We start from the raw sequence: 22,639 nt of genomic DNA on the forward strand, positions 1-22,639 counted from the left end.
GAAGTCCTCCGGTCCGACGACGCCACCGGCGTACCGCACTGGCTCCGCCTCGGCCCCCGGCTCCCTATTGACCGCGCGAAGCGGGGGCAGCTCCTTCGGCTCCCTTTTCACAGGGTGAGCAAGGAGCTGTCTGTGTCGGAGAAGAGTCGCCCACATGTGCGTTCGTACTCCTCCATCTCGCGACGAAGGAGCGATGGCAGTGGCGACATGCCTTGGTTGGTGTTGCGGCACACGTCCCACTTCCCGTAGCATCGGATGCCACACACAGCTTCCGCTCAAGGTCGTCGTCGCCGCCGCGGCCGACCGACCAACTTCGAGGCCACATTTCGAGGAGGAGAGGGGAGATTGTGCTCGCCGGAAGCGAGAAATCGAGAGAGTGATTTGGGTTTGGTGGCGGCGTGCGGATAGGGTTTCGCCCTGTATCCAAGTTGCCAACCCGTAGATATACTGTGTGAAGGGGGCGGTTTGCAGGGCACTTTAAAAAAAATACGGTCCGAGCGACCGTACGAGTTCTGGTCTGACCCAAAAAAGGATGAAACCTCTATAGTTGACAGTACCGGCTGTTTTACGAGGTGTGCTAGAGTTACTCTTAGATTCCTCTCTGACCGCATGAGTACGTCTCACAAATGGTATAGTAATTGAAAATTTGAGACCGCCGTTCAAGCCTAATTTGAAGCACTAGTGGGGACAGGGCCTATAGTCCCGGTCCGTAAGGGGCTTTAGTCCCGGTTCACCAACCGGGACCAAAGAGACGGGACTAAAGGCCTAACCTTTAATCCCGGCCCTATTCCAAGCCGGGACCAAAGGTGCTCCACGTAGACGCCTTGGAGGGAGTACCTTTAGTCCCGGTTCTACTTACGAACCGGGACTAAAGTATCCGTCTGTTTATTTGACCCGAAAAGGTAGAATATTTTTTATGTTTTATTCTAATTTTCAAATCTTTGAATTATTTGACAATTTAATCTCTAATCACCCATCCTCACTGCTCTAGCGTGGATCACTAATTTCAAATCGTCTAACTTCCCGACTGATCACCCATCCTTTCACTGCTTCAGCCCGAGCACGCTTAACTTTCTGGTTCTATCGTCCTTAGTTGCTAAGTGTGCACTTGTTGTTTTCCTGACAATAGTAAGCTATCAATCCTAAACAACTTGGGTCTTGATGTCATGTCACATGATTTAATTTTTTGAATTACAAACAATTATTAAAATAAACTTAATAAGTAACAATAATAGTGAATTTCAATGAAAACAACCTAATATTTTTAAATAAAATTATTTTTCTTTTTTCTTGAAAAAAAACTTCTTTTTGAAATAACTTTTTTTCCATTTGGAATTTTGAGCATGTGAGAAAACTTCACCGGGCAAGCCCGGGTGAAATCGAGTACCAATTTTTTCTAGTTTTTTTTGATATATTAAAAAACAACAATTAAATGACTAAAACAACTATATAAGCAAAAAAATATTTCTTTAATTAAAATCCTAATTTAAATTATTCTAAAAATAACCAAATAAATCTTACTGTGACAACAATCTAACACATGAGTGGGAGCAAAAAGAATTTGTAAACTAACACATTATTAAAAACTATTTGTAAACTCAAGTTATTCAAAAACTAGGTTTGAAGCAAATTTAAACAAATTCAAATTTAAACCATTCAAATTTGAAAACTAATGGCACAAACAGAAACTAGACAAAATTTTGAATCTAATGCAAAAACAATCAATCAAAAACATCAAATATCCTAAAAGATATAAGCAATTGAAAACAGAAACTACAAACAAGAATTTAAAAACAGAAAAACAAAATATGAATACCTTTAGTCCCGGTTCAAGACACGAACCGGGACTAAAGCCTCCAAACCCTTTAGTCCCGGTTCGAGACACGAACCGGGACTAAAGGTCCCATTTGAACCGGGACTAATGCCTGACCGGCGCCTTTGCCGCTCGAACCGGGACTAATACTAACATTAGTCCCGGTTCATAAAGGAACCGGGATTAATGTGTTTTTCGAGCCGGGACAAAAGCCCTTATTTCTACTAGTGAAGCTAAAAGGGTAGAGCACGTATGCCTGGTGCACCGGTCGGGAACATTTGGTTCTGGGTATACATCTACACCCTACATAGAAAAAATAGTTAGTAATTCAATAAAAAGTTGAAAAATCATGTAAACATTTTGAAATAAACTTAACCTTTTATTATACATGTAAAAAAATTATAAAAAGAAAATCAACCTTTGATTTCTTTTCAAAAAAGATAAATGTTTCATAAAAATATATAGTGTGAATAGTGACCTAGCAAATATTGTTTGCCCTTTTTGCCCTGAAGTCATTTTTTTCTTGAAAATATAGACACCCGTGTAAAAGATAGTCACGTTTTATCTATACAAATACTTTTGAACTATCTTAACTTTTTTTTCCATATAGAGTGTATCTACAGCCAGCAGGAACCAAAGTGTATGTCCTATAGTGCAACCTCCCAATATACGCTCAATTAATTAACTTGGGGATATATAGTACCCACGTCCGTCCCATGCTGGCGCTGATTGTAAACACAAAATTAATACTGTGGATCCTACAAGTTAGCTAGCCGTTCCACTCCCTCACTGCAGTAGCTGGCACATCGTAATTACGTGTTGCACGCAGTCACTGCACCATGTACGATTGATACAGATATGGTACTAGTACAAGAGGTCGAGCTAGGCAATTAGAATACTGCAAGTACGGTTGTTAATGTCTGCTCAAAGTGCAACAGGTTCCAGATCTCGTGGTGGAAAGATTGATGGATGGCCCAATTCCTCCTGAATTACACGCATCCGTTTGATTCAATTTGACGTGCAAGCAAGCTTCTAGTCCCTGGAAAATTAACCCTGTGCAGCTGGTAAATTAGAGGGAAAGTACCAACGCCTCAATTGATCACTGATTAGAGGTATTTGGTTCGGTCGTCTTGAACGCAAGAATTATAGGCAATCTAAACAGTTCATTAGTTATTGTTGGAATATTATATTTGGCCTTTCCCTCAGTTCAGGCTTTAATTTTTGTATAAACTAGTGCATGTACCAAATTAGCTAAAGTTTAAGTTTTTCCTAAGTCAAATCTCTTTATGTCTGGCCAAGTATATAGATGAAAATATATCAGCATCTAGAAAAATAATTAGGTTTCCTTAGATTCTGTATAGAGTAAACTTCCAATACTGTGTATATTTGATGTTGTAGATCTTACCATGTTTTCTTACCAATTCTATCAAAATTAAATAAGTTTGAGTTAAGACAAATCTACAGCTACATTTAATTTGAAAAAATCAAGAAAAACTACATGAAGTATGAATAAATCATATCTCACTCTCCTGATTTACATACCTTAGCAACAACTGCAGCCCAAGCTGGCGGCCGGGACGGTGACGGTGGAGGGTAGGCGCTCGCCGGCCGACGTCATGGGCAGACGACAATGGCGGCGGCAGCCACGCGGTGGAATTTAATGATGGCTCGGTGTCGTGGGATTTATAGTGTTGGTAATGCTGCATCTCCTCGCCTATATTGAGAGAGTTTGGGTGTTTTTGTTATCACTAAATTGTTTGGGGGAAAGAATCTGCTGGAGGCTGTTTTTGTCCCAACTCATTCTATACCATAATTTTTCGGGAGAAGGAGAATCTGCTGGAAGTTATCTTAGTCATTTCTAACCGAGATCTCTTAAAAATAGTGGAGTATATGGCATTGTAAAAGCTTGATGGAGTATATTTACTCCACAAATTCTTGGCCGGACCAATTGATCCTGTACATATAACGGGGTAACAAATTCTTCCATTTTCGGTCACCGTAACATGTTTCTTTACTACTTTATGTCATCCAAATACATTTTGATACATTGGAGCACCTAATTCACATTTTTTTTTCTTTCTACGAGAGCCTATATCCCACTTCAATAACTGTTTCCATTAGTTGGATTGATATCTTCTTTATGCCTTTCTTGTTGATCTGTTGATTCTCGAGCTTGCACACTTCTTTCTTCTTGGAGTCTAAGAAGTAAACATTGCTTCTTCTGTAGTCTCTTCTCTAGTCTCATATATAGCTTCAATTCTAGCAACGAGTCCACAAGCATCTATCAAATTTCGTGCTATCAATAGATCATGTATTGTTCTCTTCAATACCAAAACTTCAATACTTCCTACACATAAATATGAGAAAAAATGAGCAACGAGTGCACAAAAAATGAGCTTCAATTCTAGCAACGAGTGAACAAAAAATGAGCTTCAATTCTAGCAACGAGTGCACAAAAAATGAGCTTCAATTCTAGCAACGAGTGCGAGCATCTATGAAATTTCGTGCTATCAATAGATTGATGTATTGTTCTTTTCAATACCAAAACTTGCATACTTCCTACACATACATATGAGAAAAAAAGAGCCACCGAAATTGCGCCGAAACCGGTGAACAAACTGAATCAAAACAAGCACGCACCACATGCAATGGGAAATCGTCGCAATTTTCAACCGGCAACGGTAAGCCGATAAGCCGTTGGGCCATCGTCGAGCCCGGGCGTGCCTTTGTCGGCGAACCGCCGATGCGAGAGATTTGAGTGACTACATGAGGAACCGATACATGGCAATGCACAATCGCTAACGGCCGGAGTCGCCAAATCAAGCGGCAGAGGCGGCAGCCGCAGACCCGCCGGTTATGCCCCAGCGATGGGACAAGAAGGCACATATACAAGTGGCCAAGGACAGCGGCAAAGCCTAGGGAGCCTCCATGATGGTGGGCGGTGCCGACTGGGGTGTGAGGGACGATGCTGACGCAGATGCGGCGGGGAGTGGAGGGGGAGGCGGTGGAGGAGAGGCACGGTTTTTACTCAGTCGCTGAATGGTGGAGTAAATATATGATGAATTTTGGGACCGAAGTAAAATTTATACTCCTTGACAGCGGATAAGGGACCGTCTTGATGTCGATTAGAGAAGTAAATACGTCTTTAACTGGTTATAAGGGATCGGTTAGAAATGACCTTGACCCCTCTCTGGCCGCACTGTACGTGATGAAAATGGTAGCCATCCAACCCTAATGTGAAGCTAAAATAGTACTAGTAGAGCATGCATGATGCACCCTCCAAATAAAACCGATTGCAATTAACTTCGTCACATGTCCATCGATCAACCACCGATGGATCACGTTTCCCTTACGCCACACTGCACTATAAGTACATGCGATGCATGCTTTGCCTTCTCATCCAGTCATCCTCAGCTACTTCACCACATAGCTAACTACCTAGCGCTGCACTAACCAACCAGTAGCCAACTAATTATTAAGGAGAACTGGTCCATGGCGCCCAAGCACCTCCCCGCCATCCTCCTCGCCGCCTGCGCCACCCTTCTGGCCCTCGCCGTGCCCTTGCTCGCCGGCGACCCCGACATGCTCCAGGACTTCTGCGTCGCCGACTACAAATCCCTCGACGGCCGTAAGTTATTCTAGCTCATGTATAGATCATTTCTACTCTCGTGCCCGCATGTATAGATCATTCCTGACAAGAGAGTAATGCATGTGTGTATGTGTCCAGCACTGCGGCTGAACGGGTTCCCGTGCAAGAGGCCGGAGAACGTGACGGCGGACGACTTCTTCTCCTCGGCGCTGGCACTCCCGGGAAACACCGGAAACCCGGTCGGCTCGGCGGTGACGGCGGCGAACGTGGAGAAGCTCCCGGGGCTCAACACTCTCGGCGTCTCCATGTCCCGCGTGGACTACGCACCGTGGGGCGTGAACCCGCCGCACACCCACCCGCGTGCGACCGAGATCATCTACGTGCTTGAGGGCTCCCTCGATGTCGGTTTTATCACCACCGCCGGCAAGCTCTTCGGCCGCACCGTCTGCAAGGGTGAGGTTTTCGTCTTCCCCCGGGGCCTCGTCCACTACCAGAAGAACAACGGCGGCCCACCCGCCATGGCTGTATCAGCATTCAACAGTCAGCTGCCGGGCACACAGTCCCTCGCCGTGGCGATGTTTGGTTCCTCGCCACCGGTGCCAACCGACGTGCTAGCCCGAGCGCTCCAGATCGACGGCGGCCTGGTGGAGGCCATCAAGTCCAAGTTCCCGCCAAAGTAACTAGCCACGAGGTTGTTTCTGTTTGGGTCGGCTCTACGTGCGTACGTGCTGCTAATAATAATAACGAGGAACCACGTAAAAGTGCGGTTTTAATTCATTTGCTTGAGAATATCTTTTGTGTAGTACACTCTGATTCTTTTGTGTCGGTGCATGTTTAGTGAAGGGCCTCGTCGGATTTACTGTTTATTGTTGCTTTTTTTTTTCTTGATATATAAAACCAACTGGATGTGCCGTTGTTGCTGAATGAATGTGCCGAATTGCTTGAATTATCATCATATCTTTTCAGGGAAGAATTGTCATGATATAGTATGGGCAATGAACAAGATATTCTCCCTCCGTTCCTAAATATAAGTTTTTTTAAAGATTTCATTAAGAAACTACATACGGAGCAAAATGAGTGAATCTACACGATAATGTATGTCTATATACATCCGTATGTAATTTTCTAATGAAAACTTGTAAAAGACTTATATTTAAAAACGGAGGGAATAGTTTGTATCTCCCTCTCTTTACAGATCTCTATTCTCAAGATATTTCCAGAAAAGAAACATACATTCTCTCTCGATCGATCCTTCCTAATGTGTTTTGATACATACGCAGTATACCTATCGAGTACAGCTGATGGTTCCAAAACATATTTTTACATGTCTCATCCGCACATGCCAAGAATGGCATTCATCCACGCCAAGCTTTCTCCATTGACAGACGCATTGACCTCCAAATGACAAATAATACTCCCATCATCTCAAAATAAATGTCTTAATACATTAATATAACTTTACACCATTTGGTCACCTCTTGTTGGCCTATCAGCCTGCTGTGGTTTACAATCAATACAGTCGGGTTAAGTTTTTACTACTAACTTCTTTTCCTTTCTAATTTATTTCTCTTGTATCTCAAAAAAAATTTATCTCATGTTTTCTTTTGTTTCGTTATAAATATTGCTATACTTTAAAACACACATCAACATCACTTGACTTATAATATCGATACAAATTAAAAAAAATCATACATAAATTAAAAACATATATCGTCCATAACAAAAAAAAAATATTGCTAATTAAGTTAAGGCATCGATATCATCCATACAATCCATCATAATATCCATATCAGATTTCAATATATACTATATCGTTCAATGATCCAATTGAATCCACACATGCATTTATTATATCCCTCTAACAAATCATCATAATTTATATCAATCATCAACCTTAAACCGACTGTAATTATTATTTAGATATCTAGCCATTTGGATATATCACCCATATATAGTACCCACACACACATATGCATATTTTTCAGCAAAAATATATAGAGAAAAACAGATGTGAGATCGCTCCATGTGCTTGCTCACCTCGGTGGTAGATCGATAAGTAGGTAGGCCGGCGGCTTCCACAAATGTAGAAGGTTAGAGGTTCGGTGGGGCACGGCGGGCTGTGTGGGGGATAAGGAGTACCATCGGTAGGAGATGAAGAAGGAGTTGCCAATGGTGGCAAGCTCTCTGCGGTGGGCGGCGGCCACAACGGCGAACAAAGAGTAGAGTCGTCACTCGCACGTGCGAATTTGAAGATGAAGGGGCCAGGCGTGGGTGGCCGCAATATACATATCTCAAACATAAGAGGGGTTAAACATATGAATACTCTTGCTTATAAGAGAGGTGAAGACTTGAATAGGGAACATTCACTACTATCTACATGATCCGAATTGTCAACAGGCTTCCAAGAACATTGAAAATTCATTCGAGAGTAGCTCCACTGACTGGAACACTGAAAGGGCTCCCGTGTCAATCACTTCCATTCCTCTCATCAACCCGTCTATAGTGCTCATAGATACAGCTCTAACTCAATTATTTCCTAATAATTGTTGTATTGGCATAGTCACCAACGCAATATAAGTACAAGGTAACTTTCCCAGGGAAAAGTGACTTCCCGTTTAAAAGAAAAAGAAAAGAGAACATATACTAACCGCCATCATGCTACCCGTTGACGGTGACATGACAAGAAAGTAATGTAAGCCGAGATATTTTTTATTATATTTTGAGCATTTTGTGTAAACCAAGATCTTTTTCTGTTGTCTCTCAACTTACATCTATTTAAGCTGACTTTTTTTTACCATGTGGATTTCTTTTCATACTCGGCTTACACGCTTGTGAGTCGAGAATCCGTGTTTTTGTACACTCTGCTTACATGTAGATACACGACATTGCGGATTTTACCGGTAGTAAATATGACCTTTTCTTCAAAATTTAGAACAGGAAAGAACCTGATCCAATATGTTTTCACAAAAAGATCCATTTGCATAACGCCCGCGTCATGCTATATAGCACGTCACCCTTGATAGAGGTTACTATCGCGCCATGCTCACGGCGCCCGGGGCCAAGGCATCGTGCCATGTAGCATGGCTCCCTGGGCTAGGGCGACATGCCGGTGTCTCATGTAAAATGGGACATTTTGTGAATTTTGTTTTTGGATCCAGTTCATTTTGTGCTAAAAATTTCAGAAAAGGTCAGATTTGCTCACTCTGCACATTTGTTGCTGCCATTTGAAATATGGCGTGCACCCAGTTGCAGCATCCAGCCATACTGTTCGTACCACCAAACTGCCCTAACGTCAGTTGACTGAGACGGTTAAGTATAAGTGGACTGGCCTCGCAAAAAAAAAGTATAAGTGGACTGTATTTTTTTTAAGAAACACCGGTAACTTTATTCATACGCATAACAATTACAGGTACACTGATTTGAACCTAAGATCCTGCAAAATAAAAAGTAACTCTTATGACCAAGAGTTACAATGAAATCTCTTGAAAACATCTTCCTCACGGTATCAATCTATGTTCGAAAAAATACTTGAAAGACTTCGGTAAAGAGGTTGCAATTGGACAAGAGCAACGATGGTGTCACTCTTTCACCCACACGAACATTTCCAATAATGATTTTTGAAAGTGTCTTGAGTCGCCCATCCAAAAAGATGAGAAGCCTTCATGGATGAACATATTTGGGTCGGGGTTGACCCCCTAGAAGTGTAGGTCTTCGAATCACTATATCTTCACCATGCTGACGATGGAAGATTTCATCTCCACAAAGCATCAAAACCAACAAAAGAAACTTCACATATCAACATAAACTCATCAAATCCGAATAATAGGATATGCGAGGACAGAAAACTCTCTAACCTCATGGCACCGCCAAAAAGACGAGAGAAAAATTATTCTCATAAAACTATGACGATCACTAGACGTTGATGAAGAACATAGATGTGTTAAAGATCCGAGGTCCCCCACCTCTCAACGCCAAGATGGCAGCCGAAGGCGAGGGGATCTAAATTTGTCAGATGGTGGGGGCGATGGCGGCTCGAGAAACCCTCACGGGACTGTGTTCTAGATAACCCTTAATTAATCGAATATATTCGTTTTATGAGAAAAAAAATAACAGGGAATCTTGGTGAGAACGACCAATGCGCAAAAGGTGGACTCAATTTCTTTTATATTTTTTTTTTGGGAAACAAAAGGTGGACTCAACTAAACCACCCGAGCTAGAGATAGATCTCCGGGCCGGACTCCATTTATAGTGTACGCGTATTTACGTCCGCTGCAACTACTGCCCATATCAACCGCAATCTCTCCCAACAATAACACCCTTCCCTACAGATCCATCAAACCATCATGTGGCTATCAACCAAGACGAAAACATGCCACCTGACATTGAGAACCCCAGTTTTAACGGTGACGTCGTGGCGGCGGAGCCCAACCCGAGCACGTTCTGGGCACCGAAGGAAGCGCTCGTCGGCGTCGCGTCGTTCATCATAAACCCTAGGAAAAAGCCAATTCTAAACTCTGAATTTGTAGAGGTTCGACGAAATGAACCTCCAACTCGAAATCCCTGTCGTTTACACCCTGAACTATGTAATCCTGGTCTAAAAAGAACCGTGAATTCATTTGGCAAACTGGGATTGCTGACTTGACCGGGATTGGGCTGCGCTAGGTACTAGGAAGGAAGGGAGTGGGAGGGGAAGGTGTTAATCATATGTTAAAAACCCTGTATATGATGTATTAATATTTTTAACATGTATTCAGGGATTTTCAAAAACATTGTGAAGTCCACGGGTTATTTTATAGTACGTAGGAAGCACCTTAAAATGGTTTTTAACATATGATTAACATTTTTTTAGAATACATGTTAAAAATATTAATACATCATATACATTTTTTAATTGTCCCCAACACTTTTTTGAAATGTATGAGCATTTTCCAAATGCAACAATTTTAAAATTACACAATTTATATTTTTATAATTTTGAAATATATTTTGAACCTCAGCGCTAGGTCATTGGCTCTAACATTATTTTACAGTCATCCATTAATGACTGTGTACATTCCCGACACATTAGTTTCGAACAATGAAGCTCCCTTTTCACGGCAACGCGTGCTACGCATTGTTTTGCTTCAGGTTTTCGTTTGTTATTTGTTTTTTATATTTTTGTTTTCTGGTTCTTTTTTCCTTTCGTTTTTATATTTTATACTTATTGTTTTTATTTTCTGTTTCAATTTATTTTCAGTTTCAATTTATATTTATATTTATATTTATATTTCTGTTTTTATTTTCTGTTTCAATTTGTACATTCCCTGCCTGTTATTTTTATTTTCTGTTTCAATTTATATTTTATACTTTTTAATTTTTTGATTTCTTTTTTTCTTTTTTTTACTGTTTATTTTCACTTATATTATATAGAGTTCATTGTGTGTCGTTAAAATATTTATTGTATATTACGTGTGCATGTACGTGTATGTGTGGGTTGTCATGGTATGTATTATGCGTATCTGTATCGCTATTCGGTTTGATTTAGATCGGGATTACATAGTTGAGGGTGCAATCGATCGGGATTTTGAGTTGAGGGTTTATTCCGTCCGACCAATACAAATTCAAGGTTGAAATTAGACTTTTTCTTAAACCCTAACCGTGCCAGTGTCAGCTGCGACGCCGACGTCACGGCGGGGAAGCCTCCAAACGGTGTTGTTGGTGACGGCGACGCCGACATCATGGTTGCGGAGCCCGGTGGTAGCTCCGGTGGTGGTGGGGACGCCGACGCCGATGCAGACACTGCGGCGACAGCGAAGCCTTTCCGGCGTACCTGGCGTAACTACATGTTATACTTGTGCAGCGCGATGGCGTACGTCTTTACAATCGTCGTCGGGGTTTTCATCACGATGCATGAACATCAGATCGGTCACACGATGCTAGTCGTTGGGTGGATTGGTGTGTCTTTAGGAATAGCTTTGACATTCCTTTGCTATGCCTTCGCGGACCTAATCGTTTGAGTTCGGGTTTCACCGAGGAATATGTATCCCACTCCCCGTATTTTCCGTATCGTACGTCGTGGTAAGGAGCATTGTGTTGTGTTGCGTGAGAGTTATTCTCAGATTCATGGTAATTTATGTATTCCCCGTATTTGTGTTGCATTGTGTTGCCTTGTGTTGCGTGTGAATTCCCCGTATTTTCCGTATCGGACGTCGTGGTAAGGAGCATTATGTTGCGTGAGAGTTATTCTCAGATTCACGGTAATTTACATGTGTGTCTCACCGACGCCGACAAAAATGCCGACGCCGACAGCTCAACAAAGCAAAGGTGGGCGACAACCGCTGCATCCTCCGAAAAAATACCACTGCATGCCAAGCACTCAGAAACCTCGTGTATCAAGCAACACCTTCAGGAAGGAACGCGATGACGACGACGCTGCTGTCCGGACAAGTCCTAGGGTTTCCCCGGTATGCGGATGGCAATGGGGAAGGGGTATCACTGACACCCCTCAGGAAGGTCCGGTGGCGCCCACGGACGCAGCCGCGTCGGTGGCGGACGAGCCGCTTTCTCCTGCCCCGAAACCACCACCGTCACCCCGGACAATCGAAAGTGCACTGCCCACCATGCCGTCCACCAGCCTGTGCCACCACGGTCACCGCACCGACTTCACCATCCCAATGAAGCCCCCAACACGAGACTTGGAGGGAGGACGAGGAGATACCGGTCTCGGGACAACCGCAACACAGCCGACCGAAAGGGACAACCTCCACCACCGCGCGGAACCGACCGGACATAGCGACGGGGACTTGCCGGGCCATCACACTTCCAGTCGGACCCCAATGGGTCCGGATAGTCCCAGCAGCCACGCAACATCAAGCCGGCCGCCACAACCATCACCACTGCAGCCACAACCGCCTCGCCACATCACCAAGGATCCGTGCCGCCGTGACCCAAACCGTTGGCCCGCCCCAGCCCAGATGGGGCCCAAAAGGGCCCAGATCTAGGCCTAGCGGGCGCCGACAGCCAGACGCACACCGTATCGCCCCGCGACCAACGGCCGCGCCGCCGCATCAAGGGCGCTCGTGGGATCTCCTCCACCGTCAGAGGGCCCCGCGCCGCCCGACATACGTGCGGGGAAAAGTCGGTCTACCGCCGCCAGCGCCGCACGGGCAAGATCCGACGGACCACGCCGACGACGACGGAAGGAGGGGAGGAGGAGGAGGGGAACTGGAGGAGCAGGGAAGTCAGGGTCTGGGTGTCGCCCGCGGGGGTGAGGGGCGGGGGTGAGGGGGAGGGGGGCACCGGAGCGGATGCGGGGGGATCCGACCTCATGATAGATACTCCATCCGTTCCTAAATATAAGTCTTTCTAGGAATTCTACTAGAGGACTACATACGGATGTATATAGACATACTTTAGAGTGTAGATTCATTCATTTTATTTCGTATGTAGTCACCTAGTGAAATCTCTTAAAAGACTTATATTTAGGAACGGAGGGAGTAGTCACTAATCTCTCAACAGGATGGAGGCGGGTCCGGGGAGTCAAGGTTGCTGCCATCCAAATGACAACGACTGAAGCACACATCCTTATTACCCTAATTACACAACTGAGGTGGAGAACCGGGGTCGCCTCCCCCAATTGTCATTAGAGCCACGGAGGAGATAACTGTTAGGTTGATCTCTTTTCTAATGGGCCCAACGGCCCATTGGACTTTGACTCACGCCCTGATCGGGGGCGTCCAGCCCAAGCAAGGCTGGTGGGCCCCTGTCACGCAGTGCTATATGTAGAGGAAGTCGGGACCATGGCAAGGGTTACGAGGTTCGCTGCTGCCACTGGTTCCCCACTCCTAACCCTAATCCGATCTAGAGGGATGCACTGAAGCGACGGGAAGTCCACCGCCGCCACTACTGGATCTCTCTCCTTCCCCACCGTCGTCACCACTTCACGACGGTCACCGAAGGGAGCTCATCAAGAAGCCACAAGGTATTAATCACTACTCTCACCGAACACATCTAGCCTTGGCGATCCACGGGATCTATCAATGGTATCATGAGCCAGGTTGGCTTTAGATGTGTTACGGTTGCAAGAAGATAACGAAAGCGAGAAAAGTTTCCCCCTCCCCGATATGAACCCTACAAGGGCAAAGTTCAAAGCAAAAAGAAAGGCTTCACTGGAGTCCTCTCCGGCAAAGAGCGCCGCCTCGGCTACGCCTGTTCCTCTCGATCCCCAAACGCATCGGCACGCCAAGGTGTAGGGAAGAAGAACCAACCTCCTCGGAGGCAAAGTATGGATCTAATTAGATCCAAAAGAAAAACGAACAAAGAAATCAGATCGAATCCGAAAAAGAAAAGCAAAAGCAAGGGGGAGAGGAACATGCAATGAATCGGCATAGGCAAAAGGAAAAATAAAATGGCACCGCAAACACGGCGGTGCGCTTCCGAAAGGGAAACGCACCACCGGCGAAGGGGTGGTCGCGGCGCCATAGGACCAAGGTCGCGAGACAAAGTAACATGGCCATGGGGCACCCTCTCGGCAGGGACAGTAGGCACCCCAACACATCACTTGACGGCGGCGCACTCTCCCTCGAGAGAGGGCGCACACCGGCAAGGAGAGTGAAGGGGGCCGCCGTTGCATGCTAGGGGAAGGAAGCCGGTGGCCTGATATGAGCCCAGCTCGGCGGGGTAAAGCAGCCGCCGCGCGAGGCAGGCTAGAGAGGCATGACGCAAGAGTGCCATGGCCACCTCCTCGGCGGGGCATGGTAGCCACCACACGAGGGCAAGAAAGGGGCCAGGAGGCTCGGCGACCACGGAAACAGAGCCCCCTACTCTCGGGCTACAAACGCCGTAGAGGAGGCTCGGCCGCCGTGACCACACAGGTCCTGACGATGCGTGCCGTCCCGCGGGACACAAGTGGAAAAGGGGGCCGAAGGCCCGATCGGACTGAGGCCGGCTCCTCACCTCCGGAGCATCTCGCGGGAGGAAGGACCGCACGCACACGCGGCGGCAGATCGACAGATCTTGCCACCGGCGGCTGGTACCTCACCTGCCACGGGACGCTCGGGAATCAAGGGGCCGGCGCTAGAGGAAAAAGAGATCGGCGGCGCGCGGCGTGGGGCTTTCGGCCGCCACGGCCGGCGGCCACCCCAGGGCCTTTCTCGGCGGGGCGCCACAGCCACCGCACGAGGAAAGGAGCCCCTGCTCCGGCGGCCTGAGGGGTGCGCGAGGTTGAGAGCCTCGGCTCCGGCGGCGCCGAGAAGGGAGATGAGGAGAACGGCGCGGTAGGGGGAGAATGGACTTAGGGTTTTCCTCCTGCCGGTTCATCCACCTTTATGTTCCATCTATGTGCGCAGGGGGGCGTCGGATCAAAAGGGACGGCTAGGATTGAAACCCTAGCCGCCAGCAGGCCGAGTCGGGCCTAAAGGAAGCCCCTGGGCCGCGAAGGGGGCAGGCCTGCCCAGGCCGAATGCCACAGAAACCAGAACGGCCACAGGAGCCAGGGTGGCTCGGGCCGAAAGGCCCCAAGCCGGCTCGGCCGGCCCATTTTTCTTTTTCTTAAGCAGTTTTAGTTTCCTGCTTATTAGAGGAAGGAAAAATAGTTTTTCTAGGCATGTTTTCTATGAAACTATGTTTAGAAAAGAGGAATTTAAAATGTTCGAGATTTCTATAAAAGCAATGATGATTTTTCTGAAAAGAAAAATAAAAGGTTCTGAAAATAAAAGAAAGATTTTCAGAAAATGAAAGTTCATGAATTTTTTAAAAAGGATTATAAAGTTCATGAATTTTTTAATTATGACAGAATATTTTTCTGTTATAGTAACATGTTTTTTCTGCAAAGAAAAATAAAAGGTTCTGAAAGTAAAAGAAATATTTTCAGAAAGAGAAAAGTTCATGTATTTTATAAAAGGAAAATAAAGTTCATGAATTTTTATTTTTTAACAGAATATTTTTCTGTAAAGGTGCATGAATTTTATATTCATGCTTTTCCGCTGCAAAGTAAAAAGATTTAGTCCTCCAATTAAATTGGAACCAACGGGAAAATTTAATTGGAAGAACTGTTATTAGCAAAGGTTTTCCCTTGTGGGTGAAATGAGATTCAAACAGTTTCCGCTATGACAAGAGAATGAAGTTTGTTTTAAAGTTAAATATGGTATTGTTATTTTCTGACCAACGTTGATGATAACAATACTATAATTGTATGAGTCATCTTATGTTTAAAGCTTAAATCTCTGGTAGATTTTGTATCAAAGTGATCAATTTCCGGAGCAGAGATAAAGAAAGCATATGGTTAATGATGATGATGATTATTTCTTAGCAAAGTTGTTCAATAGAAATACTATCATCACATTGTTTATGAGTTATATACATTATTTCCATTTCTGCCCAACGGTGATATGGAATTAATGCAGAAAAATGATGTTTTATTCTAATTCTGCCACAACGGTGTTTTAGAATATTCCAGAAAGTCTTAAAAGGCTTAATGTGCATGATTTTAATCAGACCAACGTAGGGTTATTTTTATGCTCATTACCGTTGTTTATTGGCTAAGTTTCTTAGACTAAAAGTTATTCAAGCTTTCACTCATGAAAGCGAATGTTTGGGTATTAGTGACCCGAAAGATGGAAAAGAAAGGTCATAACTTGAGGGAATAAATTCTCTCTAAAGAATGGCTTCAAAAGAAAAGGACTCTTGGATATTAATTCAAGAAAAGAAAATAGATAGATCATTGAGAGTCTTGGTTGACGAATGTCTTTCATGTACTCTCTATGATGGAGTCTCCTTCTTTCAGTCAACATGATTGAAATGCAACAAGCAACATGCATGTTTAATTTGACCAACGTCGGATCAAACATGTGTGTCAAAGATAATTCAGATTTATTTCTGAATTTGATGCAGTCAAAAGAGCCAATTATGGCATTTATGATGTCCCTTAAAGGGAATTACCCGCATGGCGGGAAAAGTCTGGGAAGAATGCCTGCGTAACCGGGTAAAGTTGACATTGTATTATGTCAACAATCCGTGTATGGCGGGAGAAATTATGGCAAAGGTCTTATCCTGTATGACAGGAGAAAGTTATGATGACTCATGTGCGGTTAATGTGTCCCACCATGGGAGAAAAGTATGGAGTAGCTATTAAGCTTTCCTATTATCGACCTTACACCTTATGTGTAACGGTCATTATGCAATCACTAAATTCAGAAAGGATAAAAGTAACAGACGAACCTAAAGACAAGAATGATATGCAAGTGTGACTTGCAAAGAGACAATGATAAAGAACTCTGTTGAGTTTCTGAAATGAAATGAGGAAAAAGTACTCCCATACTAGTTAACTTATAACTTCATTTTACATGAAGAGATAAGACGAATGAGCTAGATAATCGAAGTTTCCTCATTTCACAAGAGCTATGAATGGGTTTCGAAATTGTGGCAGAAAAGTTCTTGCCACATTTCGAGGGGGAGAAAGAGACATGAAATACAATGTAATGTATTTCATGACTCCTGTGTACTTTAGATGATGTGATGCACATTATGCATCTAAAGTGATCCATAAATGAAGAATATGATTGTCAAGGGGAGTACGACAGTCATCAGAATACCGTCATTATGATACCCCTAAAGAAAAGAAACAGTTGTATTTTCGGATCTTTTATAGTTCCGAAAGCAGACTAAGGAATACAACAGTGGTGCTTAAAGTGCCATAAAGAAGAAAGTTTAAAGATACGCCATTTCATCAGTGAAAATGGAGTAATCTGGGGGAGCATGTTGTATGACCTATACAACACATGTTGTTAGCTCTACAAGGGATCTTGTGATACAGGTCCCTGTAAAATCTATTGCCTTTTAGAAATGGGTGACTATAGAATTAATTGCCTCTTGGCAATGACAGAGCAACGACTATCCCATATGAAAGAAGTGCCAGTACCTGAGATTTTGATGGTCTCTAGGAATGTGAAAATCAGATACTTGTGACTACTATAAAGTCTATGTTAGTGAAATTCCATCATTCGAATTTCACTAACATAGACTTTATGAAGGGTCTACAAGGCAAATGTGACTCCAAAGAAAATATGTAAAGGTGTAAAACATGACTTAAATTGAAAGATTTTTGTGTAAAGAAAATGAGAGGACAATTGTAATCATGCAAAGTTATAGAATGGGAAATTCGTTTCCCAATTCCTGTGCATGTGGATGACGTCCTACTTGCAAGTGGTGATATCAGTCTACTGCAGGAGGAGAGAAGAAGTTTTTGTCCTCAAAGTTCAAAAGAATAAATAAGGGGGTATTAGGAATGTCGCATGGACATGCTAAGAAAAATCTCTAAAGTATGCATACGAGAAAACCTACGCCTGTTCTTATAGTCAAGGGTAATGGAAGTGGAAACTATGGTGTTCCAAAAGTTAATAAGAAAAGATTGTAAACGGATATGGTACCATATGCTTCAGTTGTTGGAAGCTCAAGATGTTACCCTGACACAGTTCACGTATATATCCGGGTTGTTTTGGCAATGTCCAGTCCATAGATAAATCAATGGAATGGATTCAAAGATATCGGCCTCATGCTGAAAGAAATAAGTGCTCTCAAAACATTGTGAGTACAAAGGAGGACTTGTGAAATGTATAGCGAAATCCACAATTGTCGCTAACTTTCATACTCGAAGTTTTGTGTGGAAAATCTCCAAATGAGTAAAACGATTGTCTTCAGTGTGATGCAATGATATGTTATAGCTTGATATGAGGCTGAGGGACGGGCAACATGGTTAAGGCTACCTGTACCCGGAGTGGATAATGGTTGACAACGACGATTACCATTTTAAGTTCTTTCGCTCCTGTCACAACGAGTCAAGTGTTGATGCCAAACACACTGACAAAGAGTTACGTGTTGTGAAGGAGAAAGTCCGGAATTATGGAAAAATGCTTGAAGCATAAAAACAACAAACAAGTGTTTGCAGATCTGTTTATCAAAGGCTTACAGCCCAATGTGTTCGGAGAACACATAGTCGACATGGGTTTTATGGTATAGTCTAATATTTCCGGACAACAAAGGGCCCAAGGTTAAAAGAATCTGTCTCAAAAATAGAGAGGTACATTGTGGCTGTCTGATTCCATCGGTAATTGAGCTGTGACGATGAAACATGCCCTATGTATTGATCTGTTACGAAACGGGTAAAGTTAAAAGTATATGATGAGATCAAGGGGGAGAATGTTAGGTTGATCTCTTTTTCAATGGGCCCAACGGCCCATTGGACCTTGACTCACGCCCTGATCGGGGGCGTCCAGCCCAAGCAAGGCTGGTGGGCCCCTGTCGCGCAGTGCTATATGTAGAGGAAGTGGGGACCATGGCAAGGGTTACGAGGTTCGTTGCTGCCACTGGTTCCCCACTCCTAACCCTAATCCGATCTAGAGGGATGCACTGAAGCGACGGGAAGTCCACCGCCGCCACTACTGGATCTCTCTCCTTCCCCACCGTCGTCACCACTTCACGACGGTCACCGAAGGGAGCTCATCGAAAAGCCACAAGGTATTAATCACTACTCTCACCGAACACATCTAGCCTTGGCGATCCACGGAATCTATCAATAACCAGCCACGGAGGAGAGAGCCCGTGGTCTCGCCGGAAGAGGGAGGACAAAACTGGTCACGGGTCCTTTTGCCTTACACGGAGGAGGGGATGGAACGGTCATTCTTGTTTGTTTGTGTTCAGCCGTCCAATTGTTCATGTTTATCTATCAATAATCAAGTTTACAGGTACACGAAGGGTGCTAGGTTCCTTGTGGCGGAACACACGTTTCTGGTTTTATTCCATCATCGTTCAGTGAGAGACAAGGTTCGGCGCACGTGCTTTCCAGATTTACTCTTTCGAGGCAAAATTGACAAATTTAACTCAGAATCCAAAGTATTTCATCAATTGAACTACGTTTAAAAAAATTCATCCAGCTAACCCTTTTGTGTGACGTCCGACACTCAGACGTCATACTATACTGTGTGATGTCTTTGTCTTAGGCGTCACACAGTGTAGTCTGGCGTCTATGCCTTAGACGCCACATTAGGTCTCAGGCGTCACACAACATAGTGTCGGACGCCACACGGTGTAGTGTGACACCTAAGACAAAGACATCACACAAAAGGGTCAGTTGTGTGAAAAAAATTCAAACATAGTTCAGTTTATGAATTAGTTTCGCATTTGGGTCAAAAAATTCACTTTGCCCTCTCTCGGGGTGCCTGTAGGGATAGGGAGAATATCTGTTGCACCTGTGTTTGCGGTGCTACCCATGCATTGAACAAACACTGCACACTTAGACCTCAAGGTGGTAATATTCACTCGGGGTGGATACCTGCGGGGATGGGAGACAAATTCATCCCATGGGTATCATCTGGTGGGTACCCGTTAGTCTCATGGGGCGGAGTTGGGGATCAAATCCCCTCCGTAGGACTCCATGGATACCCGAAAAACTATGTCATACATACTATAAATATAAAATATATAGATTAATACTTAGATATTTTACATAATTATTTTTCTTCACCCCTCCCAACAACCGTGCCCTCTTCAATCTCACCTATTCTAGTCACTTTTGAGATCCTCATGGATACCCGACGGTTACCGGGTACCCGTTATTGACGGGGATGGGGGGTGTTTTGTCCCTGCGAAGCTTCACGGGGCTCGTGGGTATGAGAATTGATGGGGATCGGGGCGGGGATGGTGGAGTCATCCCCGGTCATCCCCATCCCCGTTGCCACCTTGACTTAAACCTTTTAAAACATTCTGAAAATAATTTAGCACATTCACACAACATCAATGTAGGTTGTCACAAAACTGCAAGGCAAAATTCGAAATGCAGCATGTAGAAAATAAAAATGACAAATTCAACATTGAATGGTACATAACATAAGTTGGGCTAATTTAGATTTGACCCATTATCACAATGATGTTAAATTTGTCATTTTTGTATCTCAAGAAATATTTTAAATTTTGATACGGATTTTTGGGACAACATATATTGACGGTGTGCAATGTGCTGGATTTTCTTTCAGAATTTCTAAAATGTTCAATGACAACCGGTGCACCGGATACATTCCCAGTAGGGCTAGTATGTGTGTGTGGCCTCATAGCGAGTAAGGGCACCTGCGCATATGTGAGGGGCCTATCTTTGTAATATGTTTATCTAAAAAAAGTTTACACATGCAATGATGATATCATTATATTATAAGAACAACTGAACAAGACATTGGCATACCTCATGGTCCCAAGAATCCGCCTCTAACTCCCGTTTCATGGAACTACTGCCCTTTCGAAGTTACGTCTTATATACATTTCCTATAATTTTGAGAGATTCACATCACGTGGTTTATTTTGTTTTCTTTAGGCCACAATATTTGCAAATTCCTGCTATAGAAAACCCCTGTCCACTAAGGGCGGATGATAATGTAACTTATGGTTGGCCCCTTCGAATGAAGCTGATAATCGGTAAGCGGATGCGAGGACCTTCCAACCCCCATGGAGGAAGGATGAGAGGCTCCAAGATAGTGCAATTTCTCAGGAGTGGTGAAACTGTAAGGAAGGATAGTCTACTGACGAGAAGATAATGGTGGGGGATGAAGGAGGCACCGACAAAGAAGCCATCATGTTGGAAAAAAGTGGAGTGACAATTTTCCAAAAACTACATTGAAGATATGCAAGGTGCTAACAGGAAGAAGCGGAGGATGCAACTGACAACATGGCGAGGCGAAATAATGTAAAGGTCCAACTACAACAGTTTCTTTCAACCCATCCCCGCCAACTCCTTTGCAGGAGGCCGAGACTGCAAGGGCAACCAATAAAGATCTCATGAATGCATTCCAAATATCACTTTAACCTGGACATGGTGTTGAAAATATGTCCTAGGAGCAATAATAAATATTATTATTTGTTTCCATGTTTTATGATTAATGTTTATTTTCTGTGCAAAATTGCAATAGTTCCCAAATCTGCATATAAACGAGATTCATAGGAAACCCGATTGCATGTGTGAAATAATGAACACGCATTGTTGGACGGACAATGGTGTTTGGAAGACCCAACTTATGATATACTTCGAGATCGCACCACCACATAGTTATAGTTGTAATCATACAGACGTTAACACATACTCACTCCCTTAGACTATGAGAGTATGAAGTACCTTTATGGTGACGGTGTACATTGGGGTTCATCATAATTCGTCCGTCATAAGATCATCATAACGACAACTTTCTGGTGCATCGGATAAGTATGGACTTCATAGCTCAAGATTGGAATTCAGTCCTCCGATGATGGAGAGATATTCTTCGCTCTCTTTCGGTATTTCGGTATCCATCATCGTCTGATCGGACACAGTGTGATATGATCACGGGCATGCCGGAATAAGGAAACAAGAAAAATGACATAATCGGTAATGAGAATACCATGGGATTGTGATCAAGAATTGCTTGACTTAGATGTCGATAAGTCTCACCTCAGGTTTATTATTTCATGAAGCAAAGGTAATTGTATGCGGGGATGACAAATTAACTCGATAAGTAATTCATGCCAGTGTAGGGTTTGATATGGATCATCCATACCATATTCATTTCTGATCATTACATTAAGCAAACTACCAGAAGTGATGTCTCTCTCATACATCTTTAAAAGAGCAAACTTTTTCCCAGAAAACTGGAAATATAGTGACCATAGATCTTTAGGACTAATGCACAAAACAAAATAACAGTAATTTGAATGCAGTAATAAAAAATATACTGACAATACAAAATTCAGCAGTGGATTTCGGTAAAGTAGCCGAATCAAAAAATAACATAAAACTCAGACCTAAATTAACAACCACTGAGAGATTTATGTCAAATTCAGTACTTGCTAGCGTCTAACCCTCAATACTAATTTCAGACTTTGATTAGCATCTTTGTTCAGTGGATAATAAGTTAATGTAAACATAATACCAAATTCAGTACTAAGGAGACAATCAAATAACTAGACTACATACTTATTCCTAGAACTAACCCTATATTTTGGCAGAGTCAGATTTACCTCGGTGCGGTGGAGCATAGGGGAGTACTTCGTTCCCTCCAATGACTTGGCCGGCACCTCGGCAACACTCTGCACCGCAGCCTCCGCATCAGCCTTCATCGCCTCCTCTGACGATTTTGAATCGAAGTCGCAGCCGCTATCGGGGGTTGGGGCCTAACAGGCCAATGGTGAGCCATTGCGGGCAATGCCTCTTACGGCCGGAAGAACTTGCACCGCCATCGTCACCG

At 43.7% G+C, this 22,639-nt stretch overlaps 1 protein-coding gene across 1 annotated transcript; it reads left to right on the top strand.

Annotated features, from left to right (window-relative positions):
- The first annotated feature begins 5,228 nt into the window (after positions 1-5,228).
- LOC123440945 (germin-like protein 1-3) lies at positions 5,229-6,348 on the top strand. Its single transcript, XM_045117482.1, has 2 exons — positions 5,229-5,441; positions 5,541-6,348. Exons 1-2 carry the CDS (start codon positions 5,306-5,308, stop codon positions 6,080-6,082), a joined length of 678 nt encoding a protein of 225 aa, XP_044973417.1. The 5' UTR covers positions 5,229-5,305; the 3' UTR covers positions 6,083-6,348.
- Positions 6,349-22,639: the final 16,291 nt, after the last annotated feature.

Source organism: Hordeum vulgare, chromosome 3H (assembly GCF_904849725.1).
Source record: "Hordeum vulgare subsp. vulgare chromosome 3H, MorexV3_pseudomolecules_assembly, whole genome shotgun sequence".
NCBI lineage: Eukaryota > Viridiplantae > Streptophyta > Magnoliopsida > Poales > Poaceae > Hordeum > Hordeum vulgare.